We start from the raw sequence: 27518 nt of genomic DNA, 5'->3' as shown, positions 1-27518 counted from the left end.
GCAGCCAAGGCGGCGCTAGGCGTCCCCCCCCCGCCTTCCTTCTGGTGCCGCCCGGCCGCCAGCGCCCCGCCCCCTGCCCACGTGATCCCTTTCCCAGCGTCCCCTGCGCTCGGCCCCCGCTGCAGCCGCTTCCCCCCGCGCCAGCTCGGCGGGCCCGCGCCCCGTCCCCCGCCGGCAGCGGCCCGCTCTCGCCGGGAGGCGCCTCGGCTCGCCGCAGACCCGCCGAGCCCCCGGCCCGGCCCGGCCCGGCCCGGCCAGGCCAGGCCAGCCGCCTTTTCTCCGCGGCTTTCCCGCCCCCCCCCAGCGCGGGGCCTCTCTCCATCCGCCCGGTCCTTGCCGCCGCCAGCCGCTCCGGCCACCGACGCTAGGAGAGGCGGAGAAGAGCTCCTCGCGGCCGGGCCGGCGGCCAGGATGTCAGGTGGGGACTCGGCGGCGGCGGCGGCGACCGCCTCCCCGCAGCCGCTCCCGTTCTCCTTGCCGAAGCCCCCTCCCCTCATGCAGCTGACGCCGGGGGACGCCGTCCGCCCCGTCGCTTCCGCCGCGGACCAATCGCCGAAGAGCACCCGACTGGCGGGCCGCCCGGATTGGCCGGCCGGGAAGCCAGTCAGCCTGCTGGCCCCGCTGCTCCCGCCCCGCGGGGAGCCCGAGCCACTCATGCCCTTTGGCCCCTCGTCGCGGCAGCCACTCAGAGGGCGGCTTCTTGGCAGGTGCAGCGGGGGCAGCCTTCTCAGCCCCTCGATGCGGCCCGGCGGCGTCGACCGCGGATCCCTCATGGTGAGTCGGGGCGGGGGGAACGGGCGGGCCTCGCCGCTCCTCCGGGCCCCGCCGGGCTTCGCGGCGCTCGGCAGTGCCTGGGGCCGGGGCCGCCTCGCCTTGGCCGCGGCCCTTTGTCGTGAGGAGGCGGGGGGGCCCCCGATCCTGCGGGGCGGCGCGTTGCTGCGCGGCTGAGGGGAGCGGAGGCTCGGCCGGTGCCCTTCCCGCCGTGAGACCCCAGCCACCGCTAGCGGCAGGGAGGGGCTGGTGGGCGGCAGGCGGCAGCTGCTCGGCGGGTCCCTCGGGAAGTAAAAGAAAACGCGGTTACACCCGGGGGAGGGGCTGAGGAGGCTTTGAGGAAACGTTATTCTGCCCTGAGTTACTGGGGCAGCAGCCGAGGCTCGGCAAACAGGCAGGCTGTCCCTGCGCCTCTTGTGAGGCTCGGGGACGTGGCGGGGGGTGAGTGTTGCCTTCGCAAGTTTCAAACCCTTCTAGTTGTTTGTCATTTCTTTGTGTGAACGACCCACTCCCAGCGTCAGAGTCTCTTCTGGCACAAAAAAAACCATAGAAAAATTCTTCTTAGACACATCAAAAAGCATTACTTATTTTTTGTTTTCTGCGAGGAATCTTTCAAAAATGATGTTTTGCTTAAGAATAGTTTTCATATTAATAAACTATATCACTTATACACACACACAGAAATATGTTATACGTTTAAGTTGTATGTTCTTCAAAGAAAAAGGCTTTCCAGTGTTTATCCTAAGGTACTCTTAGAAGCTGTTGCTTCTGACTAGAATAGAAAGCTCTTAATATGTTTTGGTAATCTAAAAAAAGGAAAAAAATGTCCCTATCCATTTTTGTGCTAGCAGTGTGACTATGCTGAGCATTAGAACAGCAACAGGATTCGGGTTTTTAGGAAAACATGGAGATGGTGATGGTAGTCAGTGTAGAAACCATTTCAGCATTGGACATCAGGAGTAGAAGATATTTTGTTTCTCTGATTGGCTTTTGTGCCACAGGGTTGCTTGTGTTAATTGTAATTGTATGGAGGAGCATGCAGAAATAGTTGCATTCCTAAATTTAGTATGTTTTTCTGTGTGTCCTGGTTTTGGCTGGGATAGAGTTAATTTTCTTCCTAGCAGCGGGTATAGTGCTGTGTTTTGGATTTAGCATGAGAATAATGTTGATAGCACACTGATGTTTCAGTTGTTGCTCAGCAGTGCTTACTGGTCAAGGACTTTTCAGCTCCCCACGCCCTGCCCAGTGCACAAGGAGCTGGGAGGGGGCACGGCCAGGACAGCTGGCCCAGGCTGGCCCAAGGGCTATTCCATACCCTATGGCGTCATGCCCAGTATAGAAACTGGGGGAGTTGGCTGGGGGGCAGTAATCACTGTTCGGGGACGGGCTGGGCATCGCTCAGCGGGTGGTGAGCAACTGCATTGTGCATCACTTATTTTGTATATTCTTCTTATTGTTATTATTTCCTCTTCCTCTACTGTCCTGTTAAACTGTCTTTATCGCAACCCACGAGCTTTACTTTTTTCCTCCGATTCTCTCCCCCATCCCACTGGGGGAGGAGGGTGAGTGAACAGCTGTGTGGTGCTGGTTGCTGACGGGGGTTAAATCACAACACTGTGACAAACCATAAGGTGAAAGATCATGGAGAGTTTTCTTCATTTGGATGTTGGTTTTGAAATCGTAAATGGATTTGTTAATTATGATTAACTCTGGCTCTAGAGGACCTGGAAGGGTGAATGATCTTGCTTGCTGTTTTGCAGTATCAATCTAAAATTGCCAAAATCATTTTCTATTCAGTGTTGAGCATCTCTTTGTTGTTAATGCTTTTATGGGGTTTTGGGTTGTTGGCTTCATGCTGATTTTTCTCATTTGTTGCTGTCTTTCAGATGGGACACCCAGGCATGCCACATTATCCTCCCATGGGAATGCACCCCATGGGTCAGAGACCACCAAATATGCCGCCAGTTCCACATGGTATGATGCCTCAGATGATGCCCCCCATGGGAGGACCACCAATGGGGCAGGTAAAGCAGTTTTACAAGATTTTTTTTTTTTTTTTTTCTTTCTTTCTTCCCATAATGATGTCAGGTAACCCCTGAGGTAGGTAAGTCTCATACAGTAGCTCTCACATGGTAAGGTTAATAATTCAGAGTGTGTTATGCTGTAGTTCCTATCCATCCATAGCCTCTTCTCATTTGTAACAGGTAATTGATGCACCTCACATGTAGCTTTAATTGTAAATAGCTGTAGGTATGAACCTATAATTTGTTTTTCATTAAAGCTTTTTGGTAGCTTTTTTTAGATTTTGAGGAAGTAAGGTTGCGTTACTAATAAATACTAGAAACATAAAGTAGTGGTTCTCTTCAGAGGTAGTAATGGTAGAGAACTTCACGTTTCTTTAATTCTTGGCTAACTCATACGTCTACACAATGAAAATTATAGGCAGATGCAAGGGAAGAAATAATGACATTTTGAATTTTTTTAGAGAATGCCTTCTTGAATCCTAGGGAGTGGTTTATAATTCTGTGTATATACAGTTGTTTCTAGTGTCGTGTGATAGAAAAATAAACTTGGCCATTCAGATTGACAGGTGTGAACCTGGGTTGACAGGTAGAGTAGCCAGAATCGTATCCGTGCTTTTTGCAAATTTAAAGCTTTTATTTTCAGTAATGAAAGATCCTTTCCTGTGTGGCTTCTGAGTAAATTCTGAGCTTCTAAAAGAAGCAATTCTCTTTCTGGATATAAATCTTCTAGCGATACTACTTGTAATGATGGTTTGCATAAGTAGAAACTGAGTGTCATCAACTAGACCAGAGGGATAGAGCGGACCAGAGTAGACAGAGGATGGCAAGAAAGATTAACCCTTTGAGAAGAGCCCACAAGGTCATGCTGGCAACACAGTGTCTTCCTTTGCAGTACCTTAGATAGGACGTATGTGTCTTTTTTTCTTTTTTTCCTTTTTTTTTTTTTTTTGCTGGTGTATAAAGGCTTGGTAGGAATCTCTTCAGCATGGTTTTGCAGCCTGTTAGAGCTTCTGGTGTAAAAATAATGCAGTTGTAAAAGATGAGGAGGATTTGACCATTAGCACAGTAGCTAATAGCATGAGCTTTTGTGTGTGTTCATTAGAAACTTAAAGAGCAGTTCTGGTTTATTGCTCTATTTAACAGTTCTTCTGTAGCTTCTGTTCCACTGTTCTCACTCATATATTGAATATCTCAGTCTTTAATATTTTAGTGAGCAATGTAGGGAACTCGGGACTTTTTGGTAGACATAGAGTAAAAAGCTAAGTATAAATGGCATGGCAGAGAGATTAGAGGCTCAGTTACCTTACAGCCTTAAGGATGGCACAGGACGGTGGTATTCTCCCACCAGAACTATTGTGCTGGAAGTATGAGCTCATGTTGGCTCGTTTCCTTGAACGGGAAGCTCGCTCTTCCAGCAGATATCGGAGGTTTACTTGTGAGGCTTTGCAGGATGGGATGTTCTGTAGCTTGTTTTCTCCTTTCTGAGGTGAACCCTCGTAGGACAGGTACTTTGTGTAGAGAATAGCAACGGCCTCCTGTCAGCAGCGTTCAGAGGGTCTTTTGGAAACGAGTTCACTCTCCTTCCCCATTTTTTTTCCTTTGCTGACTATGATTCTATGCAGAAACCGAGCAGTGTGCAGGGTTTCTTCAGGACCTGAGCCAGGGCTTTTAAGAAGTTTCACACGCCCAGAGCCCCCTTAGTTGCAAGTAGCAGTGGGGCAAGAGTGCTTTCTTCTCCTGCTTCTACAGGATGGCGAGGAATAGGAGGGGCCGCCTTCCAGTCTTTCCTTCCTCCCTCACCCTCCCAAGAAAACCTTGTGGATTGAGGGTGGAGCAGTAGCCCTACCACATATCCCTCTCTCCGCACAAGATGCAAGATGAGGAGAGTGGTAACCTGATGCTCCCTGAAGATACAGGGGGATGGGGTCACTTGGCCAGCCTGCCAAGGACAATAAAGGTAAAGGGGCATAACTGAAAGGTTGAAGGGGGTTGACTTCTCGAAACCTGTTTGGGATGAGTGGCCAGAAGTTCATGTTCGTAATGACCTAAATTATATCCTTTGTTCATTTTGCCACTTCTTTTAATGGCTTGTTAGTTCTTAAAAGCCAGGATCGGTAAAAACCATGGGAAGCGTGCAAGGTATTAAACGCTTTTTCAGTAGCATTTTTTACATCTTTTCAGTGCGTCACTACAGTGATGCATAAGTTCTGCATAACTATCCCTTTGAGACTGTAAGCATAAATATTTGAGCAAAAGCTAGCTTATCTGAGTAGCAGTTCTGTGGTTTATTTGGTCTCATCGGACCACCCAACAAACTCGGATACAAGTCTAGACTCAAACTTTTCATTTCTACAGTGTGGTATGTCCCCGTTACATGGTTTAATATTGTATGTCTATATTAAGGATTTTTCCCCAGACCTTTAAAAAAAGAGTTCAGAATTGTTTTAGAGCTTTGATGTTTAAATTTAATAGCTCTCTTCATCTTGAAGTTGTTTGCAGAAATTCGTTCTTCTAGCATCCCTGTAAAGTGTTTCTTCCTATTTGTGAGGTAAGAGGAAAGGGAGACAGGCTGAAAAAAATGTGAGCAGAACTAGTCTTAGACTTTGAGTTTACCTTTCCTTTCTTTAGTTTGTTCTGTGTTGTCTTGGAATTTTGCAGAAATCTTTCCCAACCTTTATTTTTCCTGCCTTAACTTAGGATTTCAGTAACAGTTTATTAACAGATCGCATCTCTTATCATTTGCTGCTGTTCTTTCGTAGTTTAAATGGTCGTCTTTATTGATATTTTGTATCAGACTTTGGAATACTGTGGACATGTTACTCCTAATGTTGATTTTGTAGGAGTATAATAAGGGGAATCAGAATTCTACAAACTGAGCTTACTCTTTGTTACCAAGTACTTAAAAGGGTTTTTTTTGATTAAAAACTAGTACCAGATAATTGCTTTTAAATAAAAATAAAAGAATCCTCATGGTTTATGTTTGAAATATCATAAAATATATCTGAAATACTATTTAATTATAGATGCCTGGAATGATGCAGTCAGTAATGCCTGGAATGATGATGTCTCACATGTCTCAAGCTGCTATGCAGCCTACAGTTCCGGTGAGTTTAACTTAACTTTTCTGGTTTTTAAAAGGTCTTTGTGTCAGTTGCTGTTGTTACTTCAGTATGGGTATGCCTTTTCTTGAATTGGATTATGAAAAAGGTATTGCTAATGGCAATTAAGTTTTTTTCTAACTCTTGAATTCTTGTAAAAAATAAGATTTCTGCAAGAGGTAGAGCTGGTGATTCTTGATGTCGTGTGGATTTTCATTAGTCCTTAAACTCTTCTCTGTATCTGCGTTTGCTTTTCCCTTCTTTTTTCTGTCTGAATTCTGCTTCCCGTAATGATTGCCGCATCCCTGGCCTCCTCCCTTGTCCCTCACCTGCTGGTAGCTTGGCAGGAACCAGTGCGGACTCCGGCTGTTTGGAGGGAGGGCTAATTGTCTGACTAGGATATTTCTGATTTTCATTAAAGTTTCTGAATTTCAGTACCTTTGAGATCTTGAGTAAAGTTTGCTGAAAGCAGTAAAGGTATGAAGAAGTTATTTGGGTGGAAATGGAGAGGGAAGTGTTAACAGACATTACAGATGAAGTCTCTCCCTGAAGTGGAAAAGGCTAAATTTCTTTCCTGTTAACATAATCTTTTCAGGGATTTAAAGTAACTGTAGGAAATCCACTTAGAAACAGTTCTTTCCACTTAAAGTTAGAAATAAATTATTTTTTATTTTCTTACCATGCAGATACTACATCTCCAAGTCGGATTTAATCCTTGTAGAACTCTGAACTTTTCTATAGTGCTAAGCACAAAACCTTTGCTACTGCTCTTGTTGACTTTTTTAAAAAATAAATTGGTTGATACTCCACTTTTTTTTCATTAAGGATTTGCTGAAAGAGATCTTTAATTCATCTACTAAATACGCTATCTGTAACCAGATGTATTGTGTTAAGCAGTCTGTCTGCCCTGTGGAATAACGAAAGAAAAATCACAAAGTTACAAAGTTACTGCAAAATAAGGAGAGAAGGAACTGTTAGGAAAAGGATGTAATGTCACCTTGACGTGTGCTAGATGACTGAGAATTCATACCAGAGAAAGGATGTTAATTACCTTAACAGTGGAGAAAAAGCCCAAGCACTAAACTTGTGTTTATCAGACACCATCAGGCCATGCCTGTGCAGGTTCACTGTCTGTTTTGTGATCTACAGAAGTGTTTACTCCCAGAAAGCTGGTTAGAACCACTGTAATTCCTAAAAATGATTATTTCAGTCAGATTAGTGCTCTTACAATACACAGCAAATTAGAATGGAATTTGGAAAAGTAAACATAGGCACAAGAAAAGAAGCATGTCAGAAGGATTACTTACCAGAGACACAAACTTAACTGTGGCCTTGCTTAACTGACAGTACTTATGCTCAGAGACGCATGCATGCACACAGAGTAGCTGAGATTTTTCTAATATACAGAATGCACTTTAAAGGCCTGCATTTCGTTGATGATTCACCTGGTTTAGTCCTATCGGATAATATCAAACATAAGTCATGAAATAGGATTTCTTTTCTCTTTCTAACAGATTTTACTTTTTTGCTTGAGGAGTTTTTTGTTAATAAAGTTTGTAGAAGAGAGCTGAAAGATAAACCCTTCCAAAAGATAAACCTGCAAGCTATATTTTTGCCTACAGAAAGAAACTGGGAAAACTCTATTTGAATTCTGTTAATCTTTTTCCTTAGCTTGAAAGAATTTCAAAAAGGGTATCTGTAAGAGCTTTGGTTATTTGCAGGCAGTTTTGTGAATGCAACAAATTCAACACTAACATGTTCAAAGGCTTATGCCACATGATTGTAACAGAAGCCTACTAAGCTACTCCAGCAGAAATTCAAATCTCATTTTTTTTTTTTCCTCCCAACTTAATCATTTGGAGATAAAGATGTGTATTGGAAAGATGGCAAGGGACCCCCTGGTGTCGTTTATTGTATGTATTGCTTTTCTAATGTTTCTAATCGCGTATTTAAGGAGCAGTAGTAATTAAGTGGGCGATGGGAAGCTAGGAATCTGTATTTAAGGCAGTAGAGCATTTTGTTCTGAAAGGACTTGTTTGGGTATGTACTGTATTTATTGATGATTTAATTACAATTGCACTCAATACTTAAATATCTGTTGATTGTTTCTACAGCCAGGGGTGAACAGTATGGATGCACAAGTAGGTAAGTGTAAACAATTTGTTACCATTTCAAAATATTTCACCAAAATTAGGTGAAGTATTTAAAAAGAAATATATACTTTTCTGCAAAATGTGACTTAGCATTTCAGTACCTGACATGTTCACTGATTCCCAGAATAACTTTTTTCCTTTCAAACACTGGTTAATTAGTCTTTTATAGAAAAATAAAGCAACCAAACCCTTTTATAAAATTAATTTTTTTAATTTTATTTTTTAGGTGTAACACCTCCTGGAACTCAAGTAAGTGAAAACCAAAATTCTAGAAGACTGTAATAGCAATGTGGTGTTGTGCATACGTGGCTTTACAAGGCTTAAAAGAAAACCTTGTATCTTATTTTTCTTCTTATATGGAGCTTCTTTGCTTATTTGACTGTCAGTCTGTAATTAATGTTAAAATTATAGCTCCAAATGTGTTTCTTATTTGTCAGGTACATACGGCTTTCATGATCTTTTCGTGTGAATGTGGTATTTTGTTGTTTAAAAAAATTTAGGCTTGAAGTAAAGTAGGTGTGCATTTCAGTTGTATTTGTAGTTCTTGTATGCAGGACAGCAATAGGAGATGTTTCTTGTGCTGTTTTTAGGTCTTTTTGCCATACCTGAGCAGCAAGTGAATTGCAGCCTACGTACCTATGTTACTTGAAAGCTGACTGTTTTCAGATTTAGATCTTTGCAAGTGTTGGGCAGGATAGTTACTCAGAGTAGAGTGGGGATTTTATTTCTGCTGAAGACGACTGAAGGTTGTTCCTTTTTCTGTGTTTTTCCTCCCCCCCTTTTTTTTTTTGTTGTTCTTCTTCCATATCAGTGACCAGTTTATAAGCAGATTTTTATTTTACTTAAGTTTGGGTAACTTTTTGCCTGTTACATGTGAATGAATATTTTGCTTTGGCCATTCTAATACGTAGAGCAGAATTCGGTAGGCAGTGATTAGTTCTGCCTTGCTGTTCCTTAATGCAGCTGTGCTTAGCAGGAGAAGCCAGGTCAAGATTCTGGTATTGTTCAGTCCTGTGTGATTTATTGGAGCCTTTATTAGCATGGTCAGCTTGCTGAGAGTTTTGATACCAAACACTTTAACAATAAAAAGAGAATAGCCTGTATAGCTACCCATAGCAATTTTGAAAACATCACTGTGGTTTTTGAAGAATATAAAGTACAAGCTCAAAAGAATGGTTATTATTACTTCATCCATTTTGCTGCTCGTTGGTAATTTAGCTTAGTTCTCCCTCCCAAAGTCTTGACATTATTTGAGATTTGCTTTTGTTAGTGTCTCCTTCTGTGTTTGTGGGAACATAGCATAATTCAGTAGCTTAAGTAGGAATAAATACTGGGTAGGTTGCATGGAAGGTGATTTAATGTAGGTTGAACTTGTAAACAGGAAGGTGGCTTGTGGGCCAAATTTACTTCATTAGGTAATTCTCAGTACTCTTCCACCTTTCCATCAGATGGGGAATCGCTGATGGAACAGAACCGGTGCTGTATATCTCAATATTGAAACGTTTGAATCGTGAATTCATGGAACTTTGTGTTGAAGTAGGCAGGTCGTCTGGAAGTAATCTCAAATTTTAAATTTGTGCTTCATGGCAGCTTGAATGACCATGAATAACTTTCAGTCACTATCAGATTTCTATTTAAAATTTTGGAAATATTAAATTACTTCTTTAGAAGATATCCTAGACATTTACCTTTAGTTCTTAAGATGATGAAGAAAATAGTTTGGCTAGATAACAAAGAGGCAGAATCCGTAAAAATAGTCACGTGGCCTAGAAGATACCCCATTGTAAGTCTTTTGGTTGTTGCTTCAAAATTCGGGGACCTTGTACCTAGCTTAATTATTAAATATCGGTCAGTATCAGTTGTCCTTTTATTTCTGAGATTTACATTATATGTAATTAAACAAGGCAGTTGGACTTATGAGGAAGTTGTTTTGCCTCAGCCTTATCCAGTAACTGAAACAGAGTAGATGGCTAAAGCTGTATTCGGATTTTTAGAGACTTTATGTAAACTGTCGATGAAAAGCAGTAGGAGGGTACTCCTGAGTTCACACTAAACTCTTGAAGTCAGAATCTTCTTGAAGCAAATTTTTCATAGTTTTGAAACTGTGGTGTGCTGCTGGGACTTTCGCTTGCAGGTGTTAGAGTCCGACCACATTCACTTTTGCTTTCTTTTCTGATGGTAATCGGCTGTCTTGGATTGCTGAATGGGAGGGGGGTGTGAGAGACTCTTAATAGCTCTTGTCACAAAGAAGTAGTTTCTTGAAAACAATACTGACTTAAATGTGTTTAGATTTTGGCTTGCTGTCTTTCCTTTGCTGCTGAATTACTTAGTATATTTAATACACACGTTCAAATGAAAAACAAATATTAACCAGAATGTCTTTTCAGAGCTCTGTTTTGTTTCGCCCTCAGACAACACATCCCGTAGTTTGTGCAGCCCAGCAAACTGCCACAACCAACAGTTCTGCTAATGAAGAGCACTCTAAACAGGTTTATCTGCTTTCCGCTTGTATTTAACGTTTTAGTGGCTTTTGATAGCATCTTGGTCAGCAATTATTGTTCATCATTAATGGTTTCTTTTATTTTTCGTAGAAATCTACGTGGACAGAACACAAATCACCTGATGGAAGAACGTATTACTATAATACTGAAACAAAGCAGTCTACATGGGAGAAGCCGGATGATCTCAAAACACCTGCTGAGGTAAATTAAATTCAGATGAAGCTTACTGTGCTGTGTGAGTTTGTGTGAACGCAAGAATTTTCTAGCATAACATGCAGGAGGAGCTGTGCTGATAGATTTCCCCCACACACACACTGTGGAAGCAAACTCTTCAAATGAGAAATGTTGCAAAAATGTTTATATTGCACTCCTTACGTTGGTAGAACTTGAGGCTGTAAAATGGACAAAACTCTCAACAGTTTTCCTCAATTGTTAGATGAATTTTCCTTATTAAAAAGATGGCAGTCCTTGATATTTAGGCAAGTAATGTGTTTGTTTATCACTAGGGGGGATTTTCCTTGGAAAGTATAAGCCTTGTATTCACTGATCTTTAAGTTATTTCTTGGCGCAGTGTTTGTGGATCACTTCTAGCTATCCTTTTAATTTTAAAAACACCATTGTGAGTTTGATTTTATGTTTTTGTTTTCTGTCCATTAGCAATTGTTGTCTAAGTGTCCCTGGAAAGAGTATAAATCTGATTCTGGAAAGCCCTACTATTATAATTCCCAAACAAAGGAATCACGTTGGGCAAAACCCAAAGAGCTTGAGGATCTTGAAGGTAATGTTACAAAAATGAGTAGGGAGGGTGGCAGTGAGTTGCAGCTGTGCATATGAATGACTTTTGGCAAAAAATTTGGTATCAAAGCATAGCAGTTAAACTTCTGTTAGAAATGAAATCTACTGAAATAAGCTGTATGTAGTAGAGTTAATGCAGTCTGAGGTTTCTTTGGAGCAGTCTTGTCTCCGGTGTCCTCATCGCCATCCCTTTTGCCATTATCCCCTTAGTTCTTCCCTAGTTGTGTGGCAGCAGCAGCTCCCCCTCGTGTCCCTGAACAAGAACTGAATTAGGATGTAGGGTGCTGTGCCTTGTTCGGGGCGATGTGCGCACTCTGCCTGAGCACTAGGTCATGCTTCAAGTCCTTCTTCGTTTTAGGGCTGTTGTAGGATTTGACTCTTGCGTAGCCACCAATCCTTTGGACCTTGTAGGAACTTAGTAGGATTTCTGAAGGGGTTTAGGTTGGTGGGGGAAGATGAGAGGCAGAGGGGCAACTGAACTAATCCTCGTTCACCTGGGAAACCAGGGTAAAAGGGTGCTGAACTTCTGTAATACAGTATAGCTTATAACTGAGCAAGAACTACATTTTGTTTCGGTGTCTTGGAAGAATTTTGAAAACAGTAATGTACTTTATACTCAAAGCAGTAGTACTGGCTGTCTGCTGAAAGCCAAAATTGTGTGTAAGGATTTGCTTAGGTATCAATTTGCTTTTAATTTTTGACAAAAATTATTTTGATAAACTATGATGTGGCAAAAATATTAGTAATTTTTCTAATGCCCTCTGTATTAGAAAGGCAGTGTCCCCTTTTGTACAAACATCATATGATGCCGTGCTCCTGTTTCTCACTTTTAGCACGGTTTTGTTTGGTATTGTAAGGGAAATAAAATCTTGAATAATCTACAAAATCAGCTGGGGTAAGAACTGAGAATTTAAAGTACCACGAAGAGTAGGCATCTGTGACTGTTAGAATAAAAAAAGAAGGAAAGATCTGTTTCAGTAGACCTGACTTTATCCGTTCTTTAAACTAGTCTTTTAAAGTGGAAATAATAAACCAATAAGTCATTTTTTATATACCCTAATCTTTATTTAATGGGATTTCTAAATTTTGTTTTAGTCTGAATTGATGTCAGTCTTTAAAGGGCACAAATATTAAAATTATTGATAGTAACAAAAATATTTAAAGTTGTACTTTTATTAAATCATGTTAACAGTAACTTTTTACCATGCATATATAAACTATTTTTGAAGCTATATTTTGATTGTTTTTTCCCCTTTCTCCTCTAGCAATGATTAAAGCTGAAGAAAACAGGTATGTTTTTAATGGTGTGCTAATGTTTTTTACGCTAGGCTCCCTATTGTTTCTTAAAAATGGAATCTAGTCCTTGAATCTTAAAACATTCTCCTTGCAGCTTTTCATTCCAAATAGTGGCTTAATATATAAAAACTCAAAAAACATATTCTAGATTTCTTTTTAACTGAAATGATTGATTTACATAGATACCCAGTTTCAGTAAAGCATTTCCTTTCTCTGAGATAAGACTGTTTTGTGTTCTTCTGCGATACAATCTTTGTAACTAGACCTAACCCCCTCATTTCGTACTTTACTAACTTATTTAAACTACAGGGTTCCCTAAAGCCATTAAGTTGTCCCGTGCTTCTATGTGACTGCTCCTGTTTTTTGATACCTATAGCACAAAGCCTGAAGACTCAACTCCAGCAACATCTGCCTCAGCTGCTGCAGCAGAGGCAGCAAACACAACCACCACAGCCGCAACTGCTGCTGAAACTGCTGCGGCTGTCACTACCACCACTGCTACTTCTGCAGCAGCCGCAGCCCCCGAAGGAGAATCTGCTGCAGCTTCTGTGGTAGAAAATGAGAGCACTGGCACAGCCGCAGCTGAGGAACAGGGACAAGCAACTTCTGCACCCGCTGCGCAGGAACAGAGCGGAGAAACTGCAGCTAACGCAGCAGACGACTCTTCCAAGCAGGAGACTTCAGGAGAGTAAGTGAAATTACAAAGCGTGTGGCTTTGCTGCAGTTTTGTATTTCTTCTAGGATCTGGTTTATCTTTGATTGTAGGTGGCCAGGCTTCTTTGACAGTTAGCCGCTTCTTCAGTGAAACGTGAGCATGAATCAATGGCAGCAGAGAAGAATAATGAGTAAGAAAGAGAGGAAGAAGTATTAAATCTGTTTTTAGAAAAATTAACGCCCTCCCCTTGCCAGCCCTCTCCCAAAGCTCTTAAACCCTACAGAGAACATGAGTGGCTTGAACATTTCATGATTTTTTCGATAGCTGTAAGAGTTTCCCAGGGTCACCATGCTCACCCTGTATGTTTCCTCTTCCATAGATCTGTGCAATTTGCTATCGTTAGAAGAAAATGCAATACTAAATAGATCTTTACCTGTTCCACCAGAAGTGAGATCCTTTGTTTTTTAATAATGGAGAATTGATTATGTGGAGAATTATAGCTTACGATTTTTATCATTCAAGCAAAAAAGAAACACGCTGGGGGCATTATAGCCATCAGGAGATAATTAAAGGCAAGAGGCATACTTTTAGTCACTCCCCTTTGTATTTTTATATTATGTATATGAACATGTTCCTGCTGAATTTCAGCATTATGTTTTTATGAGTAATTTCTAGATAACTCGAGCAGGTAGCCAACTGCATAAGTGATAGTACTTTTCTGAAATAGGTTGCTTTTTTTGTTCAGTTGTGTATGGTGTCTGTAAGGAAAAGTCTTGTACAAATTTTGGTGTTTATAATGTGTAGCATTATTATTTTTCTTTGAGTTGCTATTTAAAAACCTCATTCTATCTGGTTATGGTGGTTTATGACAGTTCAGTGGCTCTAACTTAGAAAAGAAAATGCTTAAATAACAAAATTATTGATTTTTGTATACAGTGCTGCTTCAAAGAAAGAGGACGACGATGCCCAACCAGTTAAAAAAACCTATACATGGAATACAAAGGAAGAAGCAAAGCAAGCATTTAAAGAACTGTTAAAAGAAAAGGTATTTCAATCAGCTATTCTTCATGCTTTATTGAACTACAAAAACTGCACTTGCCAGAAATTGCTAGACGGCTTTGGTTTTTTTGGTGAAGAATTTCTCACTGTTGTGGAAGAGGACTTTTGTAATCTGCTCTTTGTCCAGAATTCAAACTGGAATGATGAGTGATTTGACAGACAGCTTCACTAGATGATTCAGAGACACACAGTGTAGAGGTGCATATGGAAAAAGGACGAACTGTTAGATTTAGTTTGCAGTGTTTCCATAAGCTAGTATGATTTAAAGACACATTTTTTTTCCCCCTATGAAGTAGTAATTCTAAAACTGTATTTAAGTGTTGTGGAAATTATGGTTGCCAATATTTTTCTCTGACAGCGAGGTACATCTCTAATAAAAGTGTTGCCTGATTGTCTGAGCCCTCAATTTTTTATCTTTGTTGTAAAGATGGAGATGAATTTGGAGTAAAATGAGACTGACTTTGGTTTTCCCTCAGAGTATATGGGATCTGTTTGTGTTTTGTCTAGTGAGTCAACATAGTTGTATAGTAGACAAACTTCCCAAAGAAATTATTGTAGAAAAGCAATAATCCCCAAAGTACCTTGTTTTGTTTTCCATGTTGACTGTTAATAAAATTTAAAAAAAAACTTGTGACAAAGAATGGTGTCTTAACCTCAAAAGTGTAGTGCTTTTTTTTTTTTTTTTTTCTTTTTTTGTAAGGGCTATTTTTTTAAGGAATCTGTCATTGTTGGATGTTGGTTCCGTATCTAATTAGTTAATGATTTAATGTCTTCACAGCGAGTACCGTCCAATGCTTCTTGGGAGCAAGCTATGAAAATGATCATTAATGATCCTAGATACAGGTACTGCTTGATTCTTTCCTCATTACATTTCTACACGAATACCGCTTGAGGTAGTTTGACTTCACTGATGTACCTTTTGGTTGTTTTAATAGGTATTTGTGTGTTTGTGAATGCGTACCGTTGTCAGGAAGCTTTGTTCTTCATGTTGCAAGTCCTAGGCTTAATTTTTCATTTGGAAAAGATGTGGCAGTTGTTGTGCTTTTATGGTCTTTAAATTATCGTCTTGGGAATAAAAGCGCACATTGACAATGATGGAGCCAAAGACTTTCTAGGTTACTTTTTTAAATGGGTGGCTGCTATAAACATTGGCAGAAAAGCAGTTGATATCCATAATGAAAATAGTGTTGTATTGTGAAATGTGTAAAAGCAACCTGAAAGCATGATAGTAGCTTGTGTTTTATTATTAACTGCTTTTATTAGTAAGTGCTTGTTTTTATTGCTTTTTTGAAATGATCTTCCATAATCCTGAGGGAGAGACAGTGTGATGACCGGCCATTTAGATTATGTTTCATTTTGTCTCAAAAATCTGGATTATTCAAATCTGTTATCTTTTGGCTCTTTGGTTTTGTTTTTCCAATTTAATTCCCTTCTGTATCATTGACATTGTTTTCTTTTTCTTTGATATGAAGTGCTTTGGCAAAATTAAGTGAAAAAAAGCAAGCCTTTAATGCTTACAAAGTTCAAACAGAAAAAGAAGAGAAAGAAGAAGCAAGATCAAAATACAAAGAAGCTAAGGAATCCTTCCAACGTTTTCTTGAAAACCATGAAAAGATGACATCCACAACAAGATACAAGTAAGACTGATCTTAAATGAAGTTCCAGCCTTGACTAGCTTGCCAAGTTAATAATCAAATCTTGCTGGCTTGCTCTTGGTCAATGCTAACCTTTGTATGTGCTCAGCCTGGAAAAGCCTGTAACTCAAATTTTTATAGGAACACAAATATTCTCATTTTCATAGATGCAGGCAGAAAAGCAACTCAAATGGGTGGTGTGCTGATGATAATGGTTTGAGCTTCTAATAAGTAGAAATATAACACCGAGAGGAGTTTTATATTACGTCTGCCATTAAGAACAAAGTAGTTCTGAGAGCTTGTTCATGGAAGTTCATGCCCAAAGGGAGGTATATCTAATAAGCCTGTCACTGAAAATTTCATATATCTGATTTCTTATAATGTTTGCTAGAACAGTGCCCTGAACATGTGTTAGCCCTCAGATAAAAATACTAGTGTAATGCACTGCAGGTGAACTTCCACTTCTGTGGAGAGGAATTTCCTCTGTTTATAAGAGAGATAAAGCTGTTACAGGAAAAGTTGCCCAAGGCAGAAAATTAGGGAGATGTCATACAAAAGCATTACTACTTATAACAGAGTTATAAGTAAGCCAATGGTTCAATTTAAGTCAGTGTTCAACAATAAATGATTGTATGCTTTTTCTTTGTTTTGTACAGAAAAGCTGAACAAATGTTTGGGGAGATGGAAGTCTGGAATGCAATATCTGAGCGTGATCGTCTTGAAATTTATGAAGATGTCTTGTTTTTTCTGTCTAAGAAAGAGAAGGTAACTTTATTTCAAACCTCTTTTTCCACTTGTTATCTGTAAATTGGGAACAGTCAGAATGCAAACAGACGGGGAGGAATCTGTAGGAAAGGCACGGAGAACCACGTGAGAATGTTGCTGCGTTACTGTGAACCATATACTGCTTACAGGGTGCAGGTCAGTCCCAAAGGAGAAAGACAGAAGAACGGAAGGGAGACAAGGTTTATCAACTATGAGACACTGTAGGAGAGGGGGCTCCTCAGTTTAGAAAGACGTGATGGGGAGGGGGATAAAGAAAAAAGCATTGGTGGAACTCTGCAAAACTATGACTGGTTTTGTAGAGATGAATTTGGAGACAGTTGTTCTTTATTTCTCATTATACAGTACATAAGGGGTATAATAACGTTAGCAGGCAGAAGGTGATGAATCTTTACCTAAACAAACTATTGGAAGTTCTGTTTCTGCACAGTACACAACTGAAGTTGTGGAACTAACTGCTGCCGGGTAATGTTTTGGAGATAAAAATTTCATGGAAAGCTACCTGTCTGAAGCTGCGCAAGCATGCTAGGAGCAGATCGCTCCGGTTATCTTTCCCTAGTTCATTGCAGTCTGCTGGTGGACAAGATGAACCCCTGATCTGACCCTGTATGGCAGGAACAGTAGCAGCTTCTTTGAAGGGTCTTTGTTCTTATTATTGAGATAGGTTGCTGCTAATTTTGCAATGTGTTTAACTTTTGGTATGATTTTAATGAATTATACGATGGCTTTTATTCTGAACTGCTCTGAATCAGACTGTGAAACTATCATGGGCTTGTTAGAGAAAGCCTTTAACCTCAGTGCTACCATGCCGACTGTGAGGATCTGGCCCTAACTGTATCGGGTCAGTTCATCTTCGCTCACTTTGTAGCAATGCCAGCACTTGCCAGCCTCCTTGGGTAGAGGGAAAACAGGCAATTAGAAACAAATCGTGTAGCAAGACTGTTTCTGAAATTGATTCAAATGAGACTAGCCTTGAAGTCCACACTTGCTAGAAAAGCAAAAGAAACAGAGGCCAGCCATGCAAACGGCACTGCTTAAGGAGTTGCCTGCCATTAGCACGTCTGGTTTAGATCTGCTCTTCAGCAGCGTGGTGGGCCGTAGTACCTTGTCGCAGCACTGACTGCTTACTGAATGTACTGGCAGTTTCCTAGCAGTATCTAAAAGACGAGCAGTTTCATGAGCTTTTTCCCATCTATCGGGAACAGAGAGAATAGTATGAAATGGTTTAGCTGTGGATGCAAGCAATAATAGTGTGTGAAAACTGCATGTAGGTCCAAATTGTATTACATTGCTTTACATGTAAATGAAAGGTTAATTTAGTGTTTTCTTGGAGAATAAACTTGAGGCGTTATGTATTTTTTGTCTACGCAACCTCAAATTTAACAAAACAACAAAAAAATGCATTTCCTTCTCAGGAACAAGCCAAACAGTTACGAAAGAGGAATTGGGAAGCTTTGAAGAACATACTAGATAACATGGCTAATGTCACTTACTGTACTACTTGGTCGGAGGCTCAGCAGTATCTGATGGACAATCCTACATTTGCTGAAGATGAGGAACTTCAGAGTATGTAAAAAGTCTACGCGTTTCCTATAAAAGAGGGAAGGGATTAGTCTTTAGCAGTGAGGACTCCTGACGGGGTATGGCTTGCTCTTGCCCAGTCCGGAGCCGCTATGAGAGCTGCTGAGCAGCCTGTATAAAGGACCCTGTCTTGTTTGGTTCCTAGGAAACAGATGTCAGCTTCAGAAATCATTACTGATGAATCTTAGTGATAAAGCAAAGGGTACCTTTTTCGTGGGGATTGAATTGCCTTAGTAGTTGTTAGCCTTGGAAACTTGAAGTATTAATTGACAACGTAATCTGTGTTGCAAATACTTACGCTACCTTCTGCTAGACCGAGTGAGGTCCCGCTGTGTCTGCTTTCCTAGAAAAGTCATTGGTTTTACTCTTCTAGAGTAAGAAGACAGTTTTTCCATTATGAGCATATTTTTCTTAATGTGCTGATCCTATATTTTACGAGCAGCGTATGCATTTACACAGCTGCTAAAGCATTTGACAAAGATGCTCTGTGGTCTTACCTCTGTCCTGTGTTTTTATGATACCTGTGGCAATGCGGGGAGATGCACAAGTGCTCATCCACCATACTTTTCTCGTAAAGGCTTCCGTGCTCTGTATTGGCAATGATAACTTAGCCATGCTGGGGGAGGTTGGTTTTTGCTGCTGCACGGATCTTCGTGTATTTTGGTGCTCAGTGAAGCTTCCGCTCGCGGTAACAGTTGGCAGCTGTTATCTCATAGTAAGAAACTTTCTGCAGTTAGTGGGGAGAAATGCCTAATTTTTACTCTTACCGCTCTGTTGTTATCTGTTGCTAGACATGGATAAGGAGGATGCACTGATCTGTTTTGAGGAACATATCAGGGCACTGGAAAAAGAGGAGGAAGAAGAAAAACAGAAAAGTTTGCTTAGAGAAAGAAGGCGGCAGCGTAAAAATAGAGAATCTTTTCAGGTTGGTGGACTTTTTTTTTTTTCTGTCCTAGACATGTCACGTGATTAGATATTCTATGCAGGGGTGGGTTTTTTTATTTCTTAGAGTAGGCTAAAGGGTGCGTATAATGCGTTAGTTATCGGTGTTGTAGCACTTCGTCTGCTGTATAATACATGTTTGCCAGAAAGCTGCAAGAGTAGGGGAAAGTAAGAGGAAATAGATTTGAATGGAAGGGAAATGCAATTGGAACATTGTGAATGGTGGAGGAAGAAACGATGATGTAAAAAGTGTTATTTTTTTCAATCCCATTTTAACAAAAATGGGATTCCAGTTGTCAAGAGTATCCATTCGAGCTGTTAGCCAAGTAGAAGTATGATGAGTGACTACAAATTTCCATTTCACTTGTATTTTGTAGCTATTTTTAGATGAACTGCACGAGCATGGACAATTACATTCCATGTCCTCTTGGATGGAGTTGTACCCAACCATAAGCTCTGACATCAGATTCACAAATATGCTTGGTCAGCCTGGTAAGAATACCGTCTGTTCCAACCCTGTAGAAAGTAAGGTAAAGGTCTTGGATTTGGGACAGAATAGAGCAGGGTTGTTTTGTATATTTTCTAAATGTTAAAAAAAATGCAGCTCTTTTATTAGAGCTAGCTTTTGACTTATCTAGTTTTTTCGTCAGGATCAACAGCACTTGATCTTTTCAAGTTCTATGTTGAAGACTTGAAGGCACGTTACCATGATGAAAAGAAGATAATAAAAGATATCTTAAAGGTGAGAGGGGAAAATGCTTTGTTATGTCGTTTCTTCTTTTAATGCCAAATATATCATTCGAGTGAACTCTTTGCTACTGGGAGGCGGGATTTCACGTTGTGTTAATGTCATGTGCGTTAGCACTGAAGTGAGAGTTCCTGACTTACCTGATGCCAAAGAAGCAATTTTCTTACAGGATAAAGGATTTGTGGTTGAAGTGAATACTTCTTTTGAAGATTTTGTTACGGTCATCAGTTCAACTAAAAGAGCTACTACTTTAGATGCAGGAAATATCAAACTGGCTTTCAACAGTGTAAGTATTAATATATAGGAATGTTCAAAAATTATAGTATGAATCTCCTGTAAAAACAAGAACAGGCACTTACTTTTACTGTATTGCTGTGACTACTTTTGTAGTATTTGAGAGAGATGCTGTGCTTTAAAGTTGCTTATCCTGATATCAGTTCCCAAAATAAAGAGTGCAGAGGTATATCTTCATTCAAAACATAAACATTTCACCTTGAGAAATTCTGTGGTAGGAATTAAGTCATGTTCTCTCATTTATACGTAACTTTCCTCATGAGGGATTTGTGTGTGCTTCTATAATTCTGGCTTACGTTATGTATTAACTCTATTTTAGATTCTGTTTGAGAAACAGCAGTTGCATGCTTTAAGAATAAGTAACTGGTTAATTTTCCTGTGTGCCCGAGTGACTAGTAGAAAACTCTACAGGTTAACTGTCATTGGGCTTTCCAAAAAGTGCATTAAAGTGAATTATTACTCTTCCATTTTGATAGCTTTCAAATGATCTTACAACTTTGGTTTGATATAGCTGCTAGAAAAGGCAGAAGCCCGTGAAAGAGAGAGGGAAAAAGAAGAAGCTCGCAAAATGAAGCGGAAAGAGTCTGCCTTCAAGAGTATGTTGAAGCAAGCTACTCCTCCAATTGAACTGGACGCTGTCTGGGAAGACGTATGTATCGTCACTTAATTATGAAAGTCTCTCCGAATGTACTTAGCAGGCTGCTGCATGCTAATGCTTTTATAAAGAAATCTAGATTCTCTAAGCTCGTAGTATTTCTGTTTATATAACTTAGACCCATAAAAATTGTCCTGTCATTTCTTCAGTAAAATTGGGAATTTGATGTGAATAACTTCATTCTGTTGATACTTTCATTTGAATACAATTTAAAACAAAACAAAACAAACCCTAAACCCAACCAACTAAAAAAAAAACCCAAAAAAACCCAAAAAAACAAACCACCCCCACCCCCAAAAAAGCTAATCACACAAAGCCCCCAAACTTTATTTAAATGGAGGTAAAGCACTCTGCTTAGTTAAAAGCCTGTAACTTTGTTCTGGTAAGATAACCTTTAAAAACCTTTCCTCTGAGTATACTTCGTATAAAAATGAAGGCTTTAACAAGCTTGCGTGGCTTAAATGGCCTATGCAGGAAAAACCAGTCTGATTCTGCATCCCTCCACCTGTTACAGTTTTATTGAAGACCATTTTGGTTGTGAAGCTGGCATAAAAAAAAGTTTAGACTTGTGACAGTACAATGGCTTTGTCAGCTGCTGAAATCATGTATTATTATTGTTATTATTATTATTATTAATTATTATTATTATTTCTGAATGGCTGTATTTCATATTAGTAATTCATTGCTGTTTTTCTTGCAGATCAGAGATAGATTTGTGAAGGAACCAGCATTTGAAGACATCACTCTGGAGTCTGAAAGAAAAAGAATATTTAAAGATTTCATGCATGTACTAGAGGTAATTATTACTTTACTTTTTCCTGGTTAGAGAATATACAAAAAAGATTCTTAGTTGATACGCTTTTTAAATTGTGTGGGAGAGGAGAGGAATTTAACAGAATTCTACTGATCTCTGTTACAGTGGACGCTGTGCGTTACGTAAAAGTAATGGATATTAAAACCTCACTTTGAAAGCAAGGAACTGAAGAATGCGTTACAGTTATTTGATATTATTTGATGTGTAATTGTTTTAATCTGCTTCCCTACAAGAATTTTTGAAGTTAATTTAGCATCAAAATTTCCTGTTTTATTTTAGAAAAATTGTTCCTTGCTGTGATTTCATACAAAATGTGATGAAACTTCTGCAGTGTTTTGTTCACTACAAAGCTGAAACTTCCAGAACATGCCAAGCTCTGCCAATGTACTTTTTTCCCCCACTATAGCCAATTTTTTGCTGATGTGCAAAAGGGTGTTGTAGTTCAGTTTAATTCGTAACTTTTGGATGGGCCGCAGCAAGAGTTAAGCTGCAGAAGTTTTGACAAGTCATTCTTGTTGAATAAGGTGCTGGCTTTTCCTAGATAACGTGAGATTTGATTTTGCAGCACGTGCTCTTTGGGTTTTTTGTTTCATATTCTGGAGTTTGTAAGAGATTTTAAACGGCTTAATTTCAGAATTTGAAATTTGGCAAGGCAAGGGGCGCAGTATATTCTAGGCCACCTTGAGCAGGGGCTTTAATTGGAAGCATTGAAAGAGGGATCCAGGTAATAGAAGCTGTGTGCATCCACGCCTAAAGTTGTATGCTTCCGTGCTTCTAAATGCTTCTTAGTACAACTTTAACGTGGCACACTGGTAGCTGTTTATGGGTTTTGATACAATAAATGCTTGATTTTGGTTTTTTTTTTTTTAATGACTGCTGACTGTAGATGCCTTGTGGATGATAAGAAACATCATTACAGTTCCTTGCTGTGTCCTATAGACCGATGATAACATTTGTTTTCTCTTGTACTCTAGCACGAGTGTCAGCATCATCATTCAAAGAACAAGAAACACTCTAAAAAGTCTAAAAAACATCACAGGAAACGATCACGCTCTCGTTCGGTAAGGTGTTCTTGGTGTCTCCAGATCTGCTTCCGTAGCTCCTCGTAATGCTGTCGTCTTGCTAACCACGTTGTTTTGTATGTCAAGGGCTCAGAGTCCGAGGATGACGATAGCCACTCAAAGAAGAAAAGGCAGCGTTCAGAATCTAGATCAGTTTCTGAGCGTTCTTCCAGTGCAGAATCTGGTATGAGATTGTTCTGTTTGTTTTCAAGTTAATGTTACTGTTTTATTGCTGGGTCTTTATAATTTTATTGATTATATTTTTGTTTCTCCATACGTTTGCAGAGAGAAGTTACAAGAAGTCAAAAAAACACAAGAAAAAGAGCAAGAAGAGAAGACACAAGTCTGTAAGTGCCGATAACTTTTTTGAGTTGGCTAATGGACAGCTTGACACCTTGTGGTTTCAGTAATCCTGCTGAGGTATCTGTAATCATCAGCTGCCTTTGTAATAGGGGCTGTGTGAGATCAGACTGGAGGAGGGTATTGGCAACGTAATGACTTTCTGTTACACATACTTTAATATTAAACCATGTAAGACTGCTAAATGTGGGGGGTTTAACTGCAACCGTGCAAGCAGATGTAAAGGACTGTACGAGTAGCCTGGTATTCGCTGTTCATCGTGGCAAATCTTGGCGTTCGCTTTTATTGTGGAGTGCTGGGGAGAATCCCAGCCATCCTTTCCTTTTGCCTTATGCCGAGCGTCGTTCCTTTCGGCTGCCTGAGTATCAGGGCTGTGGTAGAAGCTCTGATACCGAATGTACTGGAGCATCAAAAGGACCTAAAGAGCAGAAAGAGAGTTTTCAATCTGTGTATCGGTTGAGGCCAAAGAATTTTTTTTTTTCCCCCTGGGTAAAGAAAGAAGTTTGAGTCTCTGAACTCATCTTGGCTGCAGAACTCTTCAAAACTGATGTATTCTTCTGTTTCTCTAATTTTTTAGCAGTTAGCTGTGCCCTTCAGCGGACAGTGTTCACAAGGAGGGGGGATATTCGCTGTTAGCCGTTGAGTAAGATACTCCTGCTAAAGGGTTGCAGCGCAAAGAGGGTCACCTAAGCTCAGCAACACTGGGGTGAAACGTGGCATGAAAGCAGAGTGGTGCCACCTGACCCCCCGCGGTACGGCCAGCGGGCTGGCAAACGCCCAGCAACGCTAAAGCAGTCGAGTATGGCCAAGCAGCCTGCCACAGAAAAATGCTCCCCAGGTTTCACCCTTTCCAGAGGTGGTACCGAACAGCGCTTGTGTGCAGAAGGGATTTATTGTCCGGCATCCGGCGTGCCCCGTCTCTGCACTGAGAATGGTGAAGGTTCTTTGGTACTGAGCAAACCTCTCTCCTTCTCAGTCACTTCAGGAATGGTTTTGCGTTACTGACTTCTGCCCTGGTTAATAGGATGGGCTTAATCAGTAACCACGTTAAGCAGTTGTTTAATATGTTCTGTACTGAAATGAAGTCAGACTTTTCTGAGGTGTGTGTATTCCGCAGATTAATATTTAATATATGTAACATTAATACGGAATATTTTCCCCTTTATTTAAACAGGATTCACCAGAATCGGATATTGAACGAGAAAAAGACAAGAAAGAAAGAGAGAGAGATAGTGAAAAGGATAGAGCTAGACAAAGATCTGAATCGAAACATAAATCTCCTACTAAAAAACGACCCGGAAAAGATTCCGTAAGCTTTCTCGTTGCCTTCTTATCTGATGCTTTGGGCTTTATGTATCAGCGGGATGCTATAGTGTAGTATGCAAGCTTATAGGTGTACTTTAAATAAGGTGCTACAGCTTTGTGTATGTTCCGTTTATAGCTAAAAAGGACCAAGTGTTTGAGCAGAGTTTCATCATACAGATCCTGTTCTCATTCAGTGGTTTTTTTAGTTGATGTGTGAAATTACTACTTGATTAAGTGCTTGCTATCGTTGCTCATTGACGTAAAGTGTGAATGAGGCACATTATTTTACAGACAGTACTGAGGTTTGGTCTGTACTGTGACAAAGTAGGTTTTATGACTAAACTGTTGTTCTTTATTCCCTCCGCTTGGCCAGACTGCTCTGAAAGGAGATCAGGAGCACAGCTGGCTGAACGTTGGAGTGACCGTGTGCCACCTGCGTTCTAACACTTTAGTTGTTGCAGTGCAACAGAAATCTTAGTGGAACAAAGTTCTGCAGTTCTTGCACTTCTCAGGCTGGGAAGGCCTGCGGGAGCACGGCTGCGGTCCCGCGCTTTGCCGGGGCGCTTCTGTGTGTAGCTTGTTTTGGAAGGGGCTTGGAGCAGTATTTTCAAAGATGCGTACAAGTGTTTGACAAATAGAAACTTCTTTTGGCTCAGCATCTTTTGGGGTCTCTTCAGCAGGGAATTACGTGCCTCGCCCTGGTTATTTAGCTCGTGGTGGTGTCCTTCTGGATGACGCCCCGTACGTTCCACCTTCCGAGAGGAGATGGGAGGGCCCGTGCTGGCTTTTTATATTCTTAAAACAAGCTGCTCTGGCCTCCAGATGCCTTTAAAAAACCCAGTTACGTGGCCCGACGTGGGTGCGGTGAAGCGGACCCGCTCCGCAGCAGGACCTCAGCTGAGCTTGCAGTTTCCCCCTCGCCCTCCCCGCTCGTCCCGGGGCCGCTGCCGCTCTCGGGGCTGGCGAGCGCGACGCCGAGCAGCCTCCTCTGCCCTGTGCTCATTCTTGCCCCTGACCTTGCTTCTCTCCGCAGGGGAACTGGGATACTTCTGGCAGCGAACTGAGCGAAGGGGAGTTGGAAAAACAGAGGAGGACTCTTTTGGAACAACTGGATGAAGATCAATGAGAACATTATTTATACCAAATATGTTTACATTGTGGCATAATAAAAGAAACCAATGTCTAATTCAGGACGTGGGTTCTGATATCCTGAGTTCCATTGTTGAAATAACAGTGGGTTTAATTTTACCCCATAAATACATTCAAGTACTATTCTTATGGGCCTGGCATCAAATCTAGAAAAGCGAATGAAATTCTGAGTGCAAAGCTGGGTGCCAGTCCTGGAGCCGCGAGGCAGGACGCGTGCCCTGCTCGCCGTGGAGGAGCCCTCGAAGGGAACGCCGCGGCGGAAGGCGCTTCGCTGCTCGCGGGGTCTCGGCTGCGGGCCCGGGGAAGCGGTGGCACCTTTCTAGCAAAGCGTCTCTTAAGCACGGTCCTTCCTAGAAAGGTAGTCAGGCTTTCCTGGCTGGGGTAGGCAGACAAAATTTCATTTTTAGAAAGAGATTCTTAATATAGTTTCTTGTGGTTTAATTTGTTTTATGGATTTGTTTTTTATTTTGGAAAGGGGAAGGCAATGGAAGGGGAGTAATGAATCCATTTCTTGATCTGGACTGCAAAAAGGAAATCGGATATTGGAATTGCTCTTTTGTGAACTGCATCAGTGGCCAAACCCGTGTTGAGCTTTTGTACAAAACAAAGACTCGACGTCCCGGCTGAGAGTCGTGCCTAAGCACCATCTGGGCGTGAATTTTTACGGTGAATTTTCAAAGCCCTGGGCCTGCGGTTGAGGGGGAGGCGACGGCCCCTTCGTCGTGGTGCCGGCAGAGGGGGCTGCCTCTCGCAGCCGCCTCTCCGCCTCCCTAAAACCCCAGCCGGAGCAGCGAGGGCTGGTGTGGCAGCGTTTATCTTCCCATTGAGAAAACCTAAACATAAAAATCAAATTGTGAATTAATTTCAATGTGTTGCCTTAAGCACCTGCTGAAGAATGTGGCACCGGGTTCCACCCGCAGCCGGGAGCAGAGCCCCCCTTCAGCCGGGAGAAGGCCTCTGACAGTTGGCTTTCGGGAAGGTTGTGCCGGCCCCCCTCGGGGCCGAGCGGTGGCCGCGGTGGTACGTACGCGTTCCGAAACCCCTCCCCGGGGAGTATTTTTGTACATTTTTATCAATTATTAAACCTTGTCTCCTAGTGCGTACTAGTATTTATTTCTAGTTTTAAATACTCTGTACAGCTCTGGTAAGTTATGACTAGCTTCTGCTGGCTGGATTTACGCCACGTCTTTGCTCACAAAAGCTGTGCGACAGCTGGGCTGGAGTTCAGCTGCCTTCTCAGCGCGTTTTTCCCTAACGCGGGACAGCTGCTACTGGTGCAGGAATGCCCAGAAGGCCCAGTTCATGCAGCGCGTTTCTTGCTGGGGTGGTGACGTGATTCAGGCTTAAGCGCAGTAGCTGAGATTGAAGTTTGTCACCGCAAACGTAAACGGCTGCGCGCGGCAGGGCCCGATGCCCGTCTCATTGCGGCGACGCGCGCGGGGGCTGCTCGGCACTGAGCGCCTCTCAGCACTGGGGTTTCCCAGCAGCGAGCAGCAGCTGCTCGTCACCCCATCGGGGAGAAAAGACGGGAGTTTGGGCAAGTGGGGCTTGCGGGAATTCCTTCTCCCCGGTGGCGGGTTCCATGGGAAGCTGGGGAAGCACTGGCCGTGGCTTTGCTCCAGCCTGCGGCGAGCGGTGCTGCCGGGCACAGCGCGGGCAGTGCCGCTGCTCCCGGACCATTTCAGCCGCCCCGGCTGGAGCTGCACGGTTGCTGCCCCTGAAATTCCCCTCCCCGGCTCCATGTGTGAAGGCGGCAGCGCGTAGGCAGCGTAGTGGGAAGCAGCAGCCGCGGGGCCGGCGGCAGCGGGGCGTCCGGCGCCTTCCCCGGGCCTCGCGCCGG

General features: G+C 41.8%; 1 protein-coding gene across 6 annotated transcripts; it reads left to right on the top strand.

Annotated features, from left to right (window-relative positions):
- The first annotated feature begins 114 nt into the window (after positions 1–114).
- PRPF40A (pre-mRNA processing factor 40A) lies at positions 115–26777 on the top strand. 6 transcript variants are annotated; one of them, XM_087734461.1, is made up of 26 exons: positions 115–774; positions 2658–2795; positions 5819–5899; positions 8008–8038; positions 8273–8295; positions 10458–10535; positions 10638–10748; positions 11205–11325; positions 12608–12632; positions 13015–13326; positions 14230–14338; positions 15131–15195; positions 15825–15989; positions 16643–16751; positions 18185–18335; positions 19142–19275; positions 19670–19784; positions 19943–20034; positions 20210–20326; positions 20846–20983; positions 21690–21785; positions 22778–22864; positions 22952–23048; positions 23150–23211; positions 24399–24533; positions 25563–26777. In XM_087734461.1, the coding sequence occupies exons 1-26, from the start codon at positions 412–414 to the stop codon at positions 25653–25655; spliced, it is 3048 nt and encodes a 1015-aa protein (XP_087590587.1). In that variant the 5' UTR covers positions 115–411; the 3' UTR covers positions 25656–26777. The 6 variants fall into 6 exon arrangements, with proteins under 6 accessions (XP_087590587.1, XP_087590586.1, XP_087590585.1 ...); XM_087734460.1 differs by having other exon boundaries at positions 10434–10535; XM_087734459.1 differs by having other exon boundaries at positions 10434–10535; positions 19931–20034.
- Positions 26778–27518: the final 741 nt, after the last annotated feature.

The sequence above is a fragment of the Nipponia nippon genome, unplaced genomic scaffold (genome assembly GCF_047370975.1).
Source record: "Nipponia nippon isolate SJK-2023a ecotype South Korea unplaced genomic scaffold, ASM4737097v1 scaffold_5, whole genome shotgun sequence".
In the NCBI taxonomy this organism is placed as follows: domain Eukaryota; kingdom Metazoa; phylum Chordata; class Aves; order Pelecaniformes; family Threskiornithidae; genus Nipponia; species Nipponia nippon.
Note: the sequence above shows the minus strand (reverse complement) of the source record. Positions and strands in the feature narration are given on the sequence as shown.

Bases quoted from the DNA above. Each gene is read 5' to 3' on its own strand.
- PRPF40A (XM_087734459.1), top strand. From the start codon at position 412: ATGTCAGGTGGGGACTCGGCGGCGGCGGCGGCGACCGCCTCCCCGCAG. The intron at 21,786-22,777 runs GTAATTATTACT...CTTGTACTCTAG, and splicing joins ATTTCATGCATGTACTAGAG to CACGAGTGTCAGCATCATCA. The intron at 24,534-25,562 runs GTAAGCTTTCTC...TTCTCTCCGCAG, and splicing joins AACGACCCGGAAAAGATTCC to GGGAACTGGGATACTTCTGG.